Here is a 21173-nt window from a genome sequence, read left to right as displayed (position 1 = left end):
TTTCAAGATGGTTTCTTTGTCTGAAATCATATAGCAGGCGGTGCTTGCAGAGCCTTTTCACAATAATTATTTTAGTCAGCTCCAAGCAGCAGGCGTTGGAAATAATGTATTAAACTGTAATAAATAAATATAAGAATGTAATCAATATAGTTTATGCAGCACCAGAAGCTTTTCAGACAATGGACTGTCTTGGTCCGTAGTCAAGGTTGTTTAACAAAAGTGCAAAAAATCTGTAAAGCTAACCAGTTTAGGAATGTCAAGGCTTCAGTTGTATTTGTTCTTTGTGTGTGTTGACCTGGCTCGGTTGGCGGGGTTATGACCCACCGCTTTGACCTCCACACAGAGTCTGCAGAGTTCCCTGAAGACTCAGCTTAAGCAGATTCCAGTTTCTGATCTTTTTATCATACATTAGCGCTGCTTTCCATAACTGCAGGCTGTTTTAATGTGCGGTAGCTCGGTCTGCTCTTTCCTCCTTCTTGCCCTTTTGAAGACGTGACAAAGTTGTGTGGCAGCTAGAGCAAAACGGCAATCATTGATTTTTTCCACGGAGATACAGTTTTTGGTCACGTACGCTCAGAAAGAACACATTTCAGTTTATAATCCTCTGAAAGGTTTTGTATGTGGGGGAACTTATTTGTCCTGTTTTGCTGAATTAAGTATGTACAATGAGACCTAATGCCTTAAACGTTAGTGCAGCGTATGTGGAGAAAATTGAGCTTATGTCTCTGGACACTGGAGAGGAAAAATATCACAGGAGATGACAACATAAAGATCATTAATGTTGAAGATCTTTATCAAAGCCTATAATTATTTTTTGTTTGAATAATTATGTGTCTTTAATCGTCCACTTAAACTAAAGATCTATCTTGTGGATTTGTAGCTTTTTTTTATTTTTATTGTTAATGAGTTTTCAGTACTTGTGTAGTCTTTATTCTTATTAAAAATGCTTTTTCAATTGCTGGGAGCTTCTTAGAAAGCTTGTTTGATTAAATCTGAAAACATTTGCATTTAATCCGGTACTGTAAGTCCCTGTGACAATTTTGCAAAGTAGACATGGCCACGAGATAGTGAGAGGCATAGACCAAAGTTTCAGACTGCTCTAATGATGTGGAAAGTTTGGCAAGAAATTCATCTGTTAAAATACTTAAAATATTTATAAATGCTTCGCCAACTATGTGAAGATCTGTCAAATGCGCGTGCTTGTGTGAAACATCTAAAGACAGAAAAACACTGTGCTGCTTCTTTAAGTACTGTGTCGTTTTTCTGTGGAGGCATGTGGGACAAAACAGTCCTAGTGTGAGTCTGTGGGAATTCGAGCTTCCGTTCCTATTATTAGTGTGAGGGCAGCACTGAGCTATTAACTATCAATCAGCGTGCATTACGTGCTAATTACACTCAGCAGTTACGTAGCATGTTTCCATGTGATTTTATCCAGTGCAAAATGCTCAGAGTTCAGCTGTTTAGTTTCTTTGGCTGCTATTTAGACACTTGCCATCCATCAAAATCACGTTGACGAATGGCTCTTGAGGTAGTCTGTTGACTCTGAAACTGGGGTTTCTAAACAAAGTTTAGCAGGTGTAATAAATATCAATCCTCCCCATGTTTGCTGTTAAGGTCATCAGCTCCCATCTAGCAGTTTCCTCGCCTTTAGCCACTTGTTGGTGTTCCCTGTTTGAAGAAGCTTGTGGTACTGAATAAAGCAAGAATCTTGATTAATAGGGAGGTGTGTGCATGTGTGTGTCTTTTTCTTTTTTGTCTTTTTGTGGGTCGTCCACATAACTGATGGATGACAACAGTTATGTGCCATGTCAGAGCATGTTTGCAGTCCTGGGGCAGGGACGTTTGCAGCTTGTTTGTGTTTCTGTCCACTAAAAAGATATTAAATCTCACTGTAGCTCTGTGAATTACACTCAAGCTGGCAAAATATTAATCACCAAAGGTGAGAAATGGCATCGTTACGTAACGTTCTCCATGTGAGTTTTCCACAGTCTTTATTTCTGGGGAAAGCCACCCCCTCATTTCTTCATAGTTTGCTACAAAAGTGTGAAATGGGCACAGCAATTTATTGAAATGTGTGTAGACGTTAATGAAAATACAGTATATGAGGCAAAAACAGAGTCTGTACAATTCTATATCTGCTTGAAATTTAATATTTGGTATGATCACCTTTATTGTTCAACTCTCTTAGGTAAGCTTGTCATTTCTTAGTCTTCAGGAATAGTTCTCCAGGTTTCTTGAAGGAGATTTCCAGACCTTTGATGCTCTTGGATGCCAGCTGCTTTTGCCAATCAGATGCTTTCCAGATGGTATTGAGTGGAGGATCAGAATCTGGTGGTGCTTGGCTGTGTGCGTAATTCTGTCAATTTTGTTAAGCTTTCCAATACCACAGGCTGAAATACAGAGCCACACCATGGCAGAACCATGGAATTACCATCAAATTTCAGATCTGCTGCCGATGATTTTCAGTCCAGTTCTTGTGTAATTTGGATACCTCATCGTTTTCTCCCCATTTCCTTTCTTTAATAATGCTTTCTTTGGCAGCCACTCTTGAGACCATTTCTGGACGGATCAACTGAAGGGCCAGAAGTCTTTGCTGGATTGTTTCCTATGTCTTAATGACATGACTTTCAAATATTGTTTATCTGCTGTAGGTAGTTGTTAGGCCTACCACATCTTCTTTTGTCCTATAATTGAACAGTTTCCTCAATTTGTTTAAGGACACACTGCACACCATGCTTAGATATGCAACATGTTCAGTCAAAATTTCTTTGGGAATCACTTTGATGGCCCAAAAATGCTATTTTATTCCTGTCAAACTGTGTTATCTTTGGCAGTTTTCATTAATTCAACCAAAGAAATGTTTTGTTTTTTTTTTAAATAAAAGCCTGCTAGTAACAAAGTACCTACAATAACCACAACACACCTGTCTTATGTCTACACATAACAGAAAACTTGTTAAATTCGATTAAGTTTTATGTTATGTGTAGAAAAACATTACATAAACTGGTTAGGTTAGAGTTAGGTGCTTGAATGATTCACTGGTTAGTTAAGTGACTAAACAATGACAAAAGAAACATAAATGTGAAAATGTTCAGGTAGAAGGACTAGATGGAAAATGAGTGAAAAGCGGCCAATGTCCAAAGACTTAAAAAGACCTTCAGAAGACTGGAAACTATAACGTGAACTCTTAGGTGTGAATATCGCACCTAACTGCTGCTGTAATTTATGGAGATGCTGCGCTGTCTCGTCGTTTTTGTGGCATTGACAATGATGCTAATTGAATTGAATTGAATTGAACTGAATTCAAACAGCCAGTGTGCAATCGTCTTGATTCATATGAACTCTGACAAGTTGCAGAAAGTGACAAAAAGTGACCCCCCCCCCCCCCCCCCTCCCGAACTGACAAAACCTGGCTTTTTATTATGTGGTTTAGTGTGTTTAAGCAAGTGAGTGAACATCCAGCAGTCCCCTTCAGTTTTACAGCAATGAGGCCATTGTTAGTTATTCCATTTGGAAGCAATTTTGAGTGTGACAGACGGGTTAACAGAAGGACAGAGAAAGCCTCATCTGCAGACTTTGTGCATTCTTCCAGTGAAATGTCATTGTAACTCCTGAATTCTTCCAGATGACTTTTTCTTTTTTCCATCTGAAATGAATACAGCTGAGTGATTTAACAGTGCTGCTCCGCCAGCCATTGTTTAAGCTCCTGATTTACTCACGGTTTGTAGTGAATTAGTGCTGCTTTTTTAATGGTAAAACGCTGCTACGCAAACAGTGACACTAACAAGCCCACACAAACAATCTAAACCAGCGACTAAAATAGAACAGGATATGCTAGAAAAATGAATGAAAACAGAAGGTAAGAACAAAAACTAAAAAACAACAAAAAAAAAAGGTATTTAGAGAGAAAACGTCTGCTTTGAACATCTGTTTTTAGTGTGATCAAAACCAGAGTCTCAGCCTTTCTTTGTGAAACTATCTCCAAGTCTGTGTGTGCGTGAGGTTTTTTCCCTTTGTGTGCACTCTGAAGAGGGGGAGAAAAAAGAATAATGTAAACCACTAGACAGCTACCATGTTTGGATGCGAATAAGTGAATAAGTAGGGCTTGGTTGAGGTGTTAATGAGCTGATAATTATCTGTGCATGTGCGAACAGGAGTGAGAGACTCTGTAATTACTACTACGTTTAAAAATTCTCATTAGCTTTCATCAAAATTCTCCTGTTGCGACCCTGCTACATACTTTTGAAAGAAGCTACAGGGGACGCCAAGATTGGGTGTAATTATTTTCCTTTTTGTACTGTAAGTATTTGTCATTATGCCTGTTTTTTTTTTAAACTTTTGGTGTGATGCGTCTTTGTGTTAGTTTATTTGTCTCTTCTCTCTGAATAATGCATGAAGGGTAGAGCTCGTCGCCATGTTAGCACACGTTGACACACGTTGACACACGGCAGTCATCTTTTGTTTGTTTTGAGGCAAATTAATACTTCTCGTCGTCTTAGATTCTTATGCACAGGATTTACACATCTTTAATTATTTCTAAGTCTCACTTTATACCCGCAGTATGCTTAATGGGCACACAAGCAGGAAGATATTGGACTTAGACATTCAGTAACAATCAGTGCAAAGGAAAGAAAGCATTCTTGCAAAAGCAGACATAAAAAACAATGATGTTATCAAATGAACATAGGTCTATTAGTGCTGTAGAGTTAAGAAAATATTTTTTTCTTGAATCTGCAACATCAGCACTCCTTTTTTCCCTTTAGAAACAGATTAAGTTGTCTCTGAAGGGACTTTTCCCATGCTGGCTTCCTCTGGCTGCTCTGTTCCGCATTGTTCCAGAGTGAGGGTGCTATCCGACTATGCCACTGCTTCCTGATGCTGGACCTGACCATCTTTCATCAGGGAATGTCTGAATAGGCTAGGGTTACACTGGTGGGGGGTGTGGGTGCTCCTTGGTTGCGACAGTGTATGTGTGTGTGTGTTTCTATGTTGAGTGTGAGCTTGCTTGTGTGTGCGCCAACTCCAAGAGTTTGCCCCTTTTCACCCGTCTCAATCAGGACTCTTCTGATCCAGGTTAACCTCTCTTCCCCCCCTACAACCCCTACTTTCCCATCCCCCATCCGCTCCGGAGCCCCACCATTAACCCCTGTCCCCTCCCTCATCTCCCCCCTCCCCGAGAGGCTTGCTTAGAAGCAGGTGACTGATGTAGACTGTCGATATAGCCTACAGATAACACTAATAAAGGGCTCAACTCAGTTCCCTCCACACACCCACTCTTCCTTCCCTCCCTCCTTTTCTTTACTCCTCCCAAAACCCCTATGCAAATCTTACCACCCCTCCCTCACCCCTCACCCCGCCTGCTCATTCATTGGGAGGGAAGCTTTGCAGCAGCTTCGACCAATGGCAAAAGCAGGAGCAGCGTGGGCTTTGTTGTGGGCTTCTGCCGGGAGAAAGCTAGAGAGACGGAGAGAGGAAAGACCCACGGAGGCAAACTGAGAAAGCAGCTGATAGAGGCGCAAAAAATAGACAACAAAGTACAGATGAAGACAGGATATCAGAGAAAGTTAAGAAGAGGAAATAACAGGCTGGGACAGAAATCAACAACAGGCTGAAAGAATAAAGAGTTGCTTCAAAGAGAGAACCAGGAAGCAGCTGTTCTCACTCACTAGTATTGTTATACACACTACTGTTACTATCGGCTAGCGGCTGCATTAACTTCCAGTATTACTAATACTGCTACTACTACGAAAGCCACAACTGCAGAAGTGAAGCTCTTCGTTTCCCTGCCGAGGATTTCCTGGTGAGTCGCCTTTGTTTATCAAGTTAATATTCTTTTTGCGCTTGTGCAAATGAAAGAAAAACTTCTTGTGAGGTTGATGTGAGCTACAGTTTCACACACATAGTGATCTGCTGTCTGATTTTGGAGCAGTAACATGTTTCTGAGTGCGCTGTGCTTCACTGTGTTTTACAAATCTGCTGTTTTCTAACTGAAACATGTCTGAGAATCTAACAAATTAACAATGCTGGACACAATCATGAATTTCCTCAAAACAGGAAGTAGTGGTAGTAGAAGTGCGTTCATATAATTTCTTGTTAATATAATTGAAATGATTGTGTAGTTTACTAGAAAACTCCCGATTCCCTTTATGGTGTTGCTGTATCGAAAGCTAAAAAAAAAAAAAAGGAAGTGAAAAGTGATCCTACATTTCACAGAAAAGTTGTTTCACAAGTGTAGAGGACTTGTTTGGTGTGAGGGGTTCAAGCTGCTTTCTTTGTTTAGCTTGATGACTTTTTGAGTCTTTTTGCATTCATTCACATTCATTGTTAGAGACCAGTGACTGCTGCCAGACAGACTGACTAAGAGTCTGAGGATTTAACAGTATTGTTGGCTGTAATTAAGTTTAGAGCTCCATGTGTTTTTGATCATGTCTTTCTGTGTGCAAGGCATCAGGATTTTGTTTGCAGAAGGCTCCGGGAACGATTAATGCACATCAGATCTGTTATATGTGCACTTGTCTTTGACTTTTGTAATCATGCAGTCAGTTCATTTTATTGTTTTATTTTGTGTGTTTTGAAGATGAAGACTTTGTGTGTGTGTGTGGACAAAGACTCTGGGACTATACACACACACACACACACACACACACACACACACACACACACACACACACACACACACACACACACACACACAACCAACTTCCCCTTCTGCTTTCTACACACAGTATCACAGTTAAATCTGCAGCCGATGAGTTTTACACTGCAATAAATTCACTCAAAGGAACAGCCTGTAAGTGTGTGTGTGTGTGCGTGTGTGAATGGACTGTTTGCTTTGAGGGTGCTCTACATGTAAGTGTGTGTGTGTCTGTGGTGTAATTAGATGAGAGGGAACTCTGTGGGGCCCCTTCCCCCACCCCCCAGACAGCAGACACACTTCTCGCTCCGTGATGCCGTTCTCATGCGTGCACGAACGCACACACACACACACACACACTCTCGCCAAACATGCGTGTTTCCTCAGGCGGTTTCTTACACAGGTCAGTGGGTCGAGCTGGACTTATATAGTCATGATCAGTACCATATGGCTCGGTTTGGTTACATTGTATACATGCTAGTCATGTGTTGCTCAGACATTTTAAAAAGAATTGTTGCTTTTTTTTTGGAAAACTTGGGATTATTTATTTTTGCTTGTTGTTATTGTTTCTGTTTGTTGAAATTGATGTTTTGCCTTTGTTTTTTAACCAAAATTATTATTGGTCTTATTTTTAAATCCCTTTTAGCCATTGTGCAAGCCATGCTGCTTTTTTTGTCCCTGCCTTTTTATGTATTTATTATTTACTGATTTTCATATGATACAGAAACAACAACAAAAAAACCCCCGAAACAACAAATTAAAAAAAGGTTTTTCCTTGTCTCATTAAGATTTGTCACCTTAGAATAGCCAGACTTTTACCAGTCGCAGGTTTTTTAATGTATTCATACACATTACTTATTAAAACCAATGAAAAAAGTGCTATTTTACATATTTAACCCGTGACACTACTTCTTGTATTACGCTTTGTGTTGCTTTGCATCACTGGCTAAGGTGTAAAACTCAACTAACAGTATAATTTTACTCTTGCACATGCCCACTATGAGACCACTAAATAGGGAACTATATTATGAAAATCTTCTTGTCTCTTTTTGGAATGAATTTGAGAAAATATACAAATCTACACACTTACAAAATGTACACAAACCCAGATAAAGGCATTTTGATTGCACATGAAAAGGTACACTGATTTTTTTTTTAATTGCTATGCAGATATTTAAAGAATTGGTGTAATGCAGGAGATGTGATTATGTGCGATTAGTGGCTGTAATGTGATTGCTGGATCTAGGAACAGTGCTTTGTTACAGACACATCTGATAGATTGTTTATTTGTGATGCATTAACAGCACAGATTAGCCTCAAGATCACGTGTCTAATATTGTGTGGATCACCCAAACAGCTCTGACCTCTGGTGGTGTCCTGTAGTGTTTGTAGTTTGGCTCATTGAGTCGTCTGAGTTTTGTGGGTTAGGCTTTTGAGCTGGGAGATTTTGGGGCTAGGTGAATAACTTGGGCTAATTATCGTAATCTGTTGACTCCTTCCTGATTTTACGCGAGTTGCTCGAGTCAAAGTTAAATCCGAATAAAGGCAAGGACCCACAGATTCCCAGCACAGCACTGAATTGTCTTCACATGTGGACATACAGCAGTTACTGTTTAAGCCTTTTTTGCATGCAGCCTCCTAAATTTGAAGCATCATTAAGTCTGTGCAGTGAAACTTCAAATCCACAGGGTGTGAAATGACCTTCAGTGTGAGGGTATCGGGTTAGCTTTGCTCAGTGTAAACATATAGCTTCACCGTGCAGCTGGAACAGACTGAGACAGCCAATATGATGCCACAGTGACAGCATTAAATGAAAGTACTTCATAAGCAGATTTTAAATTTTTTTGAAAAGCTCAATCATTTTTTTTTTATGTGACAACAAAACCAGGATGTGTTAGGATATGACATTAATCACTAGTGTGGAAATGTTACGTGTGGCGTCGGTAGCTGTCACATATGTGACCGGATTATGTTTTTTTGCAGCGGGGAAAGATCAGAGAAGAGCCCCAACCGAGATTCCCTACGGTGAATTAAACCCGCTGATACTGACTGGTACCCTGCAAAGATATTTTGATCTGCCTTTGTAGGGTTTCTACTCTGAGTTCAGCGTGAATGAGCGTACCGCTGTGCGTGCAGGTTGGTATCGCCGCCGCTCTCTGAGCTCGCTTTGTGTGACCGCTCCTGGTGAGCAAGTGAGCCTTCGCCCCCTGAAATAAGACACTGCTCTCTTCTACGCCCACTTTCAGTCATTTCCCAATTAAGCAGCTTTCAGGGCGCCCAGACTGGCCCCTCAGAGAATACCGTAGACCTTCCATAGTCGCTCCATATTGCTTCAGTCAAGGGCTCTAATGAAAGCTTTCGCCCCTTGAGAGCTTTAACATGCACTCTCAAGCCCCTGCTCTCACTAAGCTATACATTTGTATTGAAATAGGAGATGTTCTTTCTTTCTTTCTTTCTTTCTTTCTTTCTTTCTTTCTTTCTTTCTTTCTTTTTCTGTTATCTGGCTACATTTCTTTCACACATTTACTCTGATAATTATATGATTTTATCACAGTGTCATGCTGAGGCTAATGAAAAATGAAAAAGGGCTGCTGGTGCCACTGCATAGTCATATTTTTGTGTACCAGGGGCTGTTACCTTTCCTCTCACTTCCTTGTCACTTTATTACTATTTTAACACCTGCTGATTGGAATTTAAAGTACCTGTTATTTCTTTCAGGTATATTCAAATAAAGCGTTTTAAGTTGGAAATTGTATGTGAGTTGTTAAGATTGTTTTTCAACATTTCTTTTTCATTTGTTTTGGGTTGGAGGAGGTGGAGTCTTTTATTTTGACATAAGGGATGAAGGCCAGATCATGAGTCTCTGTTCTGGGGAAGCACGTATACGTGACCCCAGCTTATCCCATGCTGGATGTCAGCCTGTGTGCAGTACTAACATTTCACAATATTGATGTCAGTGACTAGTTTTTACAGTTTACACAACATCTGACAACATCCTTAAGTAATAAGAAAAGCCATTGAAAACCATAAACATTACAACTGTATATTTATATATGTCTTATTTTTATTAATATAGTATTCTTTGCTAATTATTTTTCCCCTAAGGTTAATATTTCAGATATAGGTTAGATGTATCGTTGCGTTTGTTATTTTTGTTTGTTTTTTTCTTTTTTTTTGAGAAAGTAGCCAAAAGATTATGGTCCCAACTCACAAAATAACAAAGAATCATACAATTCTCTGTTTGTTTGAAAAGTGAAACTGAAATGAAAATGGAAACTCAGGCGGTTCTCTGGGGACTCGTGACTTTTGACTTTGATTTCAGAACGGGGAGGAGCTGAAGACAAAGGACCTGTCAATCCCAGGGGACTCTGAAAAATCAAAACAAATCTCCTCTGCAGGACTCAGTTATTCATTTCCCGCAGCTTTTGTGTTTCTTTTAACTTTTGCTTTCCACGCTTTGGCTCAACGACCTACAGCAAAGTGGATTCTCTGCACATCTTAATTTAAAGCCTCTGTATGGGTGGAGAGTAAATATGATTAGGGCGCTGCTGTGTGTAAAGCACCATCAGTTATTGAATAATTAGCTGGCCAGCTGAATAAAAGTCAATCTGCAAATATTTTGATAATTAAATAATCATTTTAATTAAGCAACAAACAAAATCCGTAAATCTGCTGGTTCTAGCTTCTTATTTGATGCTTTTCCTTTTTTTCATAAGTAATCGGAATAAAGATGACTTTGTTAACCTTGTAATTCCAAACGGAGCTCATCTGATACATGAGTTTTTGACACCTCTACATCATCAGTGTGATTTTTTTCTTTCCCCTTAAAAAACCTGACGCATCCAATAAGAGACATGAACTACTGTAAGCAATGAATTGCACAAAAATGTGCACAAAAAGTCACATATGCTGATTAATATTTCACTTCATTTTTTTCAAAGGTCAGAAGGTTCAATAAACACAATTTTAAAAAGTTAGGATATTCTAGTAATTATTTCATGTTTCAGGCTTTACGGGGTTAAAAGTTAACTGAAAGAGATGCAGCTAATTGCAGCCCAATAGCTTTTAGAATGTCATCTTTTTAGTAATGAGAAGTATCTTGATTTCTTATATCTCTCAGATCTTTTCCATGTACTTATTCTGTCTCTCCATATCCTCTTTTATTCCAGTTACCCTCCCTGGTGCCCTGCTTGCCCCTGTTTCTTCCACCTCATCTACACGTCGCTCGTCTTTTAACTCCTCCTCCATGCAGACCTCGTACCGACTGCCAAACCCCTTGCCTCCCCTCCCTGTACGCAAGGGTGTCCGCGGTCGTCGTCCCAAATCCCAGACTATCGCTTTATTGAAAGCGGCGGCAGAAGCTGCAGCAGCAGCAGCGGTAAATGGAGCGTCACAAAGCCCGGCCAGAACTAGCACTGAGACTCAACTGGCCCCCAGACCACACAAGAAGAGAGGACCTAAGCCTAAGAACAAGGTGAGATGTCACCAGAGCCACAGTCTCTTGGCCAGTGACTCTGCCATGTCAGAAATGGTTTAGAGAAAGAGAAAATAGTCAAAAGTTGATTACTGATAAAAAAAAAGAAAGTATAAGTAAAAATGTCCTTACTTTAAAAGCCACTGTATGCAGTGCCATCCATGTGAAGAAGAGTTAAAAGAGACAGTTAATAAATGATTATCTAACAGCCTTTGTAGGTAGGTTACTGAGATTTACTGAGAAAGGCTTTGTTTGTTTTTTGGTTCAGAAGAAGCCTCGGGTGGTACAGTCCCTGGGGGCGTCATCAGTTACAGCTCCACCTCCAGAGACCAGATTGAGTATCAGCCACGTCTCAGCGGACAACAACAACCTTAACAACAGCACAAATGTAGTTTGCACAGGTAAAAAAAACCTAAACCAAAACAGATTTTAATGCCTCAATACTAAATATTTATAGGAAGGTTGATCAAATGATTTTGTGTGCTTTATTTTTGTAGACGTTAACATGAATTAGATGAAATTGTGATTGTTTTTCTTTCCCTATCATACTTCTAACAGAAACCCGAAATGGGTCTAACCTGGTTTGTGCGAAATGGAAGAAGCTTGAAATGAGCAGAACTGATTACATTTACTCTGTTTACAGAGATTAGAGTATGTTGGGGTTTTGATGGATTGTAGCATGAATTATCTATTCTCATGATTTTTTTTTAAATTGGACCAAATGGCACTAAAAGGACATAACAAAGAAGAGGAAGATGTAAGTAAGAGGAAGAGTATTCTCTGATGAGCCACCAATGGAAAAATTATTTGGCCCTGATGAAGGTAGTCACGTTGTTCTTTATACAACAGAACCACTTCAGACTTTATGCTCCTTTGCCATGCACCTTGAATATTATGAAGTTTTGCCAAAAACCTCTTCTCTGTTTCTACAAACCATAGCCATTACTCATCACCTGGTTAATCTGGTTACCATCCCTTCAGAGGAAGCATGCTTCAGCATGCTAAGAGGGGACTATGGAACTAAGGGAAGGAAAATCCAACCAAATACAGAGAAATTCTTGGAAAAAACAGAGTGAATCAGTGGTTCACTTTTCAGGATTACAATGCCCTTGAGCCTTCAACTAATGCAATGCTAAAGCAGCTTTGGGGCATGTCTGTCTGCAGTTTGTACGTGTAGAGCTTTAACCAAGAATACTCAAATAGGTTCCTACAAATGACTAAATCAAGGATTGTGTACATGAGAGACTGCAGATTGTCAAAACATGCCAATCATAATGTGCTACGGAGTGGAAACGAATGTATCTGTTTTAAATTAAAGTCTATATATAAATTGTCGATTTAAGTTTTAGTAACAACAGCCTCGATCAAACTCCAATTAAAATTTGTATTCTGCTATCTGTTTTTTTTTTTTAAGTCTAATTCTTTTGTGTTCTTTGCAAATGTTTCCTGTATTTGTGCCATCTCAGTGTGTGTCTATGTGAACAAGCACGGTGACTACGGCCCGCATCTTGATCGAAAACTGGTGCAGCAACTCCCAGACCACTTTGGTCCAGCTCCAGTCAACGCAGTGCTTCAGCAGGCTGTTCAGGCCTGCGTCGACTGCACATACCAGCCCTCTGTACTGCTGTCATTTCTGCAGAGCCAGTCCCATACAGGAGGAGAAGTCATTAGAGGTAAATCAGGAGAACACCATGGAATAATATGTGAACAATATAATATCTAATAATCGATATCAATGAAGGTCGATGACACATCTAACATGTATTTGAGTAAAATGCTTTGTCCTTTTTCTGTAATTGTTACAAAAAGTGACAAAAAAATGATGGTTAAGTATTTAATTGTCAAGAGCATATTTTCACAATCATTATCACATCTTATAAAACAGCGCCTTTAATTTCGAGTTTCCAACACTGTGCGTCCTAGATGGGCAATCAGCCCAGTGAACTTGGTTTAAACACATGTGAATGTAGTGTGTGTGTGTGTGTGTGTGTGTGTGTGTGTGTGTGTGTGTGTGTGTGTGTGTGTGTGTGTGTGTGTGTGTGTGTGAGAGAGGCAGGAGAGAGGTGGAATAAAAGATGGTGCCTGTGGCAGCAGCTGATGTGAGCACTGTGTCTGTAATAAGAAGTGACATGTGTGTCTAACCTGGTTTGGGATTCTGGGATTGAGTCTCCCTCGGGGGGTCGGATCGGGAAGGCTATGGGAGAGGTTGGGTGGGGAGAGGGGTTTTAATTTGTGGATTTGTGCAGGCTTGGCTTGGATGGGAGGGTGTTGTGCCGTGTGGGATGGGGTGAAATATGCAGGTTTATAAATGGAGAGTGCTGCTAACCCAAAACCATCTGCTGTTTTCTTTAGCTGTGAATGCATATTGTGTGGTGTGTGTGTGTGTGTGTGTTTGTGTGTGCGCGCACGCACACTCAGATGCAAACTAATAGCTGCCATGTTTTGCCTCCAGTGCGGTCAGAGCATGGTATCCGCTATGTGAAGCTGCCCTCTGCCTCCAGTGCTTCTTCTGTGCTGCGGTTCCTGGAGAACATGTGCCAACATCTGGAGAGTGACAGTCTCTTCAGCTCGCAGCCTTTCAGCCCCTACACCAACAACTCTCGCTTCTACAATAGGGCCAAGTCAGGTGGGGGAAATGTGTGCATGTACTGACTGTAAAAGTGAAGAGCTTTAATTTTTTTTTTTTTTTTTTAAAGAGAAAGATTAAAGGTTGTGAGCTTTTAAGCTTTCAAATTTATTACGAGCTTTGATGGAGTGTGGTGTGTTGTAGTGTAAAGTTTTTGACACGCTGCTGTTTAATGAGTCTGTCAACGTGTCATTGTGTACATCGTGCTTTTTCCCCCAGTTTTCTTCTTGCACTCATGAAGTCTTAATCTCCTCCTCTTTCTTTATTGAAACAGAGCCACTGTGTGTTGCTGAGAACGGCCTGCCTAACAACGATCCCTCTAAGGATCCCACTCCGAGCCCCCGCCCTCTTCACAACACGCCAGACTACAGAGCAGCCAAGAGGGAGCGTCCGTATTACCCCGGACACGCACAGACGCCGCCGCCTCTCCGACGAGTTAGCTCCAACCCCACTGAACCTGGCCCAGTGTGTGCACACAGACGAGTGGAGGGTAGGATTAATTACACACAGTCACAGACACACCAGGTTTTTCTTTAACCACTACACAGACAAATATTCGCCTCGTGGGTTTTGTTTTCCCTTTTACTTTTATTGTGAACCCAATTTTTTTTTTTTTTTTTTTTACAAATTTTGAGACAAATATCAAGGCCGTGTTAACAGCTCACCCTAACATCAAACTATTGCAGGGATCATTTCTTTCCTTTCTGATAATTCTTCATTTATTTTTCCTTCCTTTTGCTCTCATTCTTCGCAGCAGCTAGCTCAACAACAGGTCCAGACCACATGAAACAGGACAAAGATGCTTCCGGAAACGGCGCTTCCTCCTGGTCGGTTGATGATGTCATACGGTTTGTCCAAGAAGCCGATCCCCACACTCTCGGGCCGCATGTGGAACTGTTCAGGAAACACGTGAGTATTTCATTTAAATTAACCTCACTCTTTTTTTATAAAAATTCATTTTATTTTAATTCAACAAACAGCCATGCACTGAAATGTTAAGTAACATACATTATGGACGAAGACGACCTCTGATCTTCCTCTTGTGGTCTACAGTAGTATACACAATACATTACTTTGCTGTGCTAAAGGAAGTTGTCTGGTTAAAGTCATTAACATTTTTATTAGACGGTTTTAGAGAAAGTATGAAGTACGTACCAAGCTGAAAACATCCTCTTATCCCTACAGGAGATTGATGGGAAGGCACTGATGCTGCTGCGCAGTGACGTCATTATGAAGTACATGGGTCTGAAGCTGGGCCCTGCGCTAAAGCTCTGTCATCACATCGAGAAGCTGAAGCAGACCAAGCAGTAGAGGATGAACGTCTGTTTGATCACTGTCAACCAAACACACACAAACAAGCATTATTCTGCAGTGATAGGATGCAGTGAAGTCCACACGAGCCACGGTTGTAGGTACTAACGAGGACACTGAGATCATGTTAGCCTTACGTCTTGTGAATTCTGAGGCGTTTTTAGAAACCTGAAAAATGGAAGTGCCGAGGATTTCACCGTCAGAACTTCAGGATTTGTGGAAAACACTTTGAAGCAGCATTTGAGCGGCTGTGAATTTGGGGGAAAATTTTAGCAAAAGTCTAAACACTTAAAGGAAAAATGATAAAAAAAAAAAAACGAAGCAATTCTGAATCGTAGTAAAACTCCCCCAGTGGACTGTTTTAACTTGAAATCGGCGTCTTCTTTACAAAGTACATGAAGTTAATCTTAGTACATGAAGTCAACATTTACATAGCTGTAATTAGTGTCAGATATCTGATCATAGATCATTGTGTTTATGTTTATGTCTTTTTTGCCTTATTTTGAATAACTGGATGCCATAATTTGTCAGTCTTTATTAACTTACCTCTACAGATACACACGGATGTACACTATAGGTTTTGTTTTTATTTTATTTTATTATTTACTGTCTGGCTTATTTTTTTTCTTTCCCTGGTCAGGTTTTCAGGGTGGCTGCTCTGCACAAAAGACGTGGAAGGTTAGTTCAGGTACTGGCAGTGAACGTCTCGCTGCATAATTTCTAACAAGGCAATAAAAGCTTCTGAATGACTGCATCTCTTACAGACTGTCGGATTTAGTTTTGTGCATGCCAGTAGTGAATGTAGGAAGTCATGAGCATTATTGATGGGTACTGATCAACAGGGGCGCCCTAGTTAGTTTATGTAAATTAACGTGGAAATATTGGAGAAGCCCAGTTTTCTGAAGTTATTAAACACCTCATTTATAATCTTTTAGGTAACAATATCATTTTTGCAGAGCGGGTACACTTCCTATTTAAATGATGACTCTCATTTTTTACAGCGCAGGCTGTAGATCAAGACGAAACGGTTACCGAGGAGTTAGTTCTCTCTCATTTGTGTTTGTCAGTATGCGGCAGGACATTCAAGCTAGTTAGTCTCAGCTTGAACACTGATGTGTTTATATGATTGTATTATGCTTGGACAGTCAAACCCATTAAATACACAGAAGACATACAATGACTGGAAGGCTGTAAGTGTTTTGGCATAGAAATGCAAGCAGGTCAAGCTTGAGCGCTGTACAGGAAGTCAAAAGTGCTCTTTCCTGGTGGAGCACAAGATGGAGAAACTGTTTTGTATAAAGTTGAGCTAAAAAGTTGATTTTTAAAATATGATTTTTGTACTGTAACAAAGTGTATCAAGCGTAAGTGTAATCATTTCTTTCTGCCTGACAGTTTTTGTTGTTGTTTTTTATTTTTTCCTGTGTGTGTGTGTGTGTGTGCACTGTCAAATAACTACGTACGGGAAGATATTGTGTCTGAGTAATTATTCACAAGTCTCAAAGTATTTATCTGTTACTGATGGCAGAAATCCTCATTTTCTGAACATTTCAGAACAATTTTCGAACCAAATCATGTCTTTTGTAGCTGCATTTCACACTGTTGCTCTCCTGTAGTGGTAACAAGTTGATACTTGAAACCGTTCTTGCTTTAATGTGAAACTCAGGTTTTTAGTAAGGTTTGTTTCTTCTTAGATGTTTTACATCATTAGAATTTTGTGTTCATTGCTAAAGCATAGAGGGACTGCACAACAACCATGTATATTTTCTATGCCTTGTCATCTCGCTTTGCAGCATTTCATATGTATATATATATATATATATATAGATATATACACGACTTTTTACTGTATGTTCAACAAAAGATGTTTGTTAAATATGTTTGATATGTATTCACACGATTAAACATTTGTTTACATCATCTTAGTGTTTGAGGTCTGAGGACAAGGCCTGCAGGGCAGCTACAAGCACAGGTTTATTAACCCTCTCAGGCTCAAATTAAGTTTTAGTTGCTAATGCACAACCACGTCCTGCAGTGGTACTTCTGAGTAAAAAAAACTCATAAAATATGTATGTGGGGTAATCAGGTTGTTAGTGTCTAACTGTTGCAAATCTGCAACGCCTGCCTTGAGAGGGTTAAATCTTCTAGTTTGGTGATTCCCGACCAGCAGTTCCAAGAGATCTTTAGTTTTGTTTTCTGAATCACTTTGCATAGAAGACTGTCAATAATTCATCAGGAAAAGCAACATTTTTTAATTGTTGTGTAGGATATCAGCATTTTCCTGCTCCCATCTTGTTAATCATCCTGCAGCCCTGCACTTTTCCTCATGTGAAACTGCAGCGTGTTTTGGCCTTCATATTTTCAACCAATCTCCAAGTAAGTTCAGCTGCTTCCTGCGATAAAAATGTGGGGAATAAAGAGACAGAAAAAATAATCCATAACTGAAAACACCAAACAGCATGGAAACATTTTTAGATTTGGTTGGTTGTGTTTATGTGTCTTTCTAGCAAGCAGTGTGATTTAAGGGTCAAATGGTCATGGATGTCTCGTTTAGGCAAAGTGACAGTTCAATAGGAGTCATTGTTAAAAAGATCAAGAAATTCAAATAGCTCAACAGCAGTACTCTTTCTTGAGGAGTCATGCTGCTTCCTGGTTGTGTGCTCAGAGTCCAATGACCCCCTATGGAGGCTACAGTCTCACATTCACAGTTATTTATGTGAGAAACAATCTTTAAAAACAAAAACACACACACACACATCATATTCTTCTCATGGCTATCTGGGGAAATCAGTCAATATATTTAATATGAAGTAACAGTTAAAAATTAGCAATAGAGATAAATTACTGCCCTCAGAGAGCACTTTGCTCCCTAAAGTGAATCAAACAGATATGCAGGCTATTTGTGGAGCAGGGTTTAAAAAAATAAAACAAAACAAACCCCCAAAACAAATGCCCTTGGCTTGGAGCAAATAATTCACTGAAGATAAATGTAATAGGTTTTCTCATAATTACAGAGATCCTAAATATGAACAGTGTGTACTCAGATAAATTGACTTCAAAATATTCAGTAACACTTCAATTCTTCTTTATTTAGTGCAAATTGAATTAGTCACATTCAATTCACATCGCTGCTGGAAACTGCAAACAGAAATACACGCATATGCTAAACATGGTCGCTAAAATGGGAATGCTTAAGTCCTGACGACGTCGAGTGTTCCTACACTCAAATTGAACCCAAACAGTGCCCCGACAGGTGATGTGTCTGTTTTGCGTGTTAGTAATCACGTAACATTCATAAATCACACTGAGAACATTAATGATATCGAGTGTTTTTATGTATGTATTTATTTTTTTATGTTACCGTCTAATTCAGTTGGGCTGAAGTAGTCAGTGTCAGTGTATAGTTCTCGTCAATACGGGTATTTTTTTTAAAGTTTAAATCATCTTATTTCATTTATTTTTTTGTGTAAAGGGAAAATTGTTAAGTACATAACGTAACGGCGGGGGTTGGTTAGGAAGGAGCACATGGGTAGTTAACCATTAGCTAACTGCAGAGGCTAACAGCTAGCTTCAAGATATGTAAACAAAGAGCTGTTTGAGACTTGGGTCCCTAAGAGAAAGTTCAGTTCACACTGCACTCACTGACAAAATGTGCTGTAGTATGAGATTTAGAAGCAACTATAACTCGTTGTGAAAGTAAAACTATAATATTTACCTTTGAAACAGTAATTGTAAATAGGTGGTATATAAAGGTGGTATATAAATGGTGGTAATACCCCTTCCAAGGCCACAGTTTGTTTTTTCAAACTTTCTTTGTAGTTGTCAGATAGCTAAGCTATCGTAACTATAGCTACATAAAGACATGACGATTAGTTATTAACAGCTTCATAAATGTGAAAGGAGCAGCTGGAGGGACTGAAAATGGGTAATATATGGAGTCTGAGTGAGAGAGAGATAAGATATTAATTATTTATTCAATAATTAGCAGGCTATTTGTGGACCAGGGATAGAAGACAAAAAAAAACAAAACAAAACCCTGGAGAAAATAAAAGCTCTTTAAACAGATAAATAAAATAACATAATGCATGTATTTCTTTATAACCAGAGACACTGTAAATATGGACAGTAGGCAACAACTGGTAGATTTTGAGACGTGACAATGTACAATTATATACCCCGAAAAACAAACCAGCAAACAAACGAAAAATACAGTAAATGTATTGAGTTACTCTTTCAAAATCTTTTGAACAAGTGCAAATTTTGATTAAATGATCTCAGCTTGTGTACATCACCTTTAGTCTAAGATTCTTATTAAAAATTTAATATTTTTCTTCACGGCTGTGTTAATAGTCATTTGCAGACTCGAGACTGAGACTGCCGGTTTATTGCATTGGGTTAGTAACTAAATATTCAAGGTCTGTTGTATGGAAAGTGTGGTCAGGTTTACTGGTCAGAACAGATATGGCAATGTTTCTTTTCTTTCTTTTCTCTTTTCTTTTTTTTACTCCTTACATTTTAAAATGAAGATTGTCTAAGTATCAGTACCTAATTTAGTATGACTGGATTCAAGCATGAGGTCCAACCATAGTGAAGGAAAGTTAGTTAATGCTGGGTCCTTCTCATGAAAAATCTGAATAGCAGCTAGGAGCCTGAACGTTAAAACACTACCATCTAGTGGGAAGAGTCTCTCAGTGCTTTTGGATCTGACGGGGCTGAAATGAAGTGTCACACAATAGGCCTTTCATTTCATTGCAATCACATTTATTGGCTTTTTTTCTACGCACAGTTACTAAGCAGCCCGATGAGCTGTTAAAATGAATTAGATATAGAGTAATGGAATTTTCACAATGTTGTCCCCCCAAAATAAATACAAGACTGAAGGTGTTGCACAGCTCCATAATATACAAAGGCTTGGAAATAATCATGTAAACTTTGAAAAAAAAAAACTTTCTTTGTTTTTAATTTTTTTATTTGTTTATTTTACAAAAGAAAGAATTTGCAACATTTTTTTTCCTTTAAAAACGTATTTACATTTTTATACAAAAATACAAAAGTGATTCAAATCTGATAAGTCCTAGCTAGTTTTAAGCATGGAGCATCTTTTAAATACTTACAGTTTGTTTTCAGTGTTTATTTTTTCTCCTCTATGTCACTTTTTTTTAAAAGTCTGTTTAGTGTTATTCCATACTGTACACTTCTGAATAAAAATATCAAGTGGTTGTCATCAAACTTCCCCTTGCGTGCAGATATTGGAAACAGATTGAAAAAAAAATCCATAAAGGTTACAGATTCTTGTTTTGTTGTATTCCCAAGCTGCTGAGGTTTTAGAGGGCGAAAAGAGTGTTAAACTAGAGTCTGCATGGCAACCTCAAGAGTTTCTCTTTCTTACAAAATGTGTCAACCCCTCTGTCCACTCCTTACAAATAAAAGAAACAGTCTTGGAATACCTTTAAGGCATCAGTGCCAGGTACAGTACGGAAAAATCACAAACTAAACTAAAGGCCAAATACTTAACTGATCAAATACTGAGTGTTTGGAGAATTTCACATGGCAATTCACAGTCGCGTTGCATTTTTCATTTAATACTGTTACAGCCCTACAAATGATTTTATTTCTTTATTTCAGTTATTCAGTAATAATATTAGTGGGAAACAAAATATTTAGCTATTAGTCAAAAGTAGATGGTGACACTCTGATCAAATCCAAACTAGTTTTTTGTATTTACGAATTCATGTTTTTCCTTGCTTACTCTTTATTTGTACATTGTATTGAAACTGGCGTGTACACATATGCACTTTAAACATAATCAGCAGTTTCTCCTGGAAAATATTTCTCTCACTTCCACAGCTCCACCAGGACTAGGACCCAGCACCGAAAGTGTTCAGATTTCTCCCTCCCAGCAGATTCTAGATAATTTTCTTTACAGTCTCTTATAACCTATGATTGTCCAGTGAGTAGATATACAGTACAAGATAAACCCCTGTTTGTGATCACGACTATACAGAACAGAATTAGCCAGACAGTTTGTACATCTATAGAACACACTATTGAACTTGACGTTTGAACAGAAAATACAAAAATCTCTTCTCATGGAGACATCCCTCAGATAAAAATAATGATTTGGCGGTGTC

At 39.0% G+C, this 21173-nt stretch overlaps 1 protein-coding gene and 1 long non-coding RNA gene across 4 annotated transcripts in view; one reads left to right on the top strand and one right to left on the bottom strand.

The window, feature by feature from the left end:
* The window catches only part of scml2 (Scm polycomb group protein like 2), a 26985-nt gene extending 10043 nt beyond the window's left edge, over positions 1-16942 (top strand). For 2 of the 3 annotated variants that reach the window (XM_086291083.1, XM_086291094.1), the window contains exons 8-14: positions 10804-11108; positions 11377-11509; positions 12575-12781; positions 13561-13734; positions 14009-14224; positions 14489-14643; positions 14920-16942. In XM_086291083.1, coding sequence (XP_086147209.1) covers positions 10804-11108; positions 11377-11509; positions 12575-12781; positions 13561-13734; positions 14009-14224; positions 14489-14643; positions 14920-15045 — 1316 coding nt within the window. In that variant the 3' untranslated portion in view covers positions 15046-16942. The remainder of the gene's footprint in view (positions 1-10803; positions 11109-11376; positions 11510-12574; positions 12782-13560; positions 13735-14008; positions 14225-14488; positions 14644-14919) is intronic. The other variant, XM_086291099.1, reaches the window with a different exon arrangement.
* LOC147339243 (uncharacterized) lies at positions 14020-21173 on the bottom strand. Its single transcript, XR_015129016.1, has 4 exons — positions 18758-21173; positions 14890-15067; positions 14743-14781; positions 14020-14628 (listed from the first exon to the last, which is right to left on the bottom strand). It is a non-coding gene; the product is annotated as an uncharacterized LOC147339243 (long non-coding RNA).

Source organism: Aulonocara sp. 'chitande type north' Nkhata Bay, linkage group LG1 (assembly GCF_057382095.1).
Source record: "Aulonocara sp. 'chitande type north' Nkhata Bay isolate Kocher_YH1m ecotype deep benthic linkage group LG1, A_spYH_male_GT1.1, whole genome shotgun sequence".
Lineage (NCBI taxonomy): Eukaryota > Metazoa > Chordata > Actinopteri > Cichliformes > Cichlidae > Aulonocara > Aulonocara sp. 'chitande type north' Nkhata Bay.
This window is presented reverse-complemented; position numbering and strand designations above follow the sequence as displayed.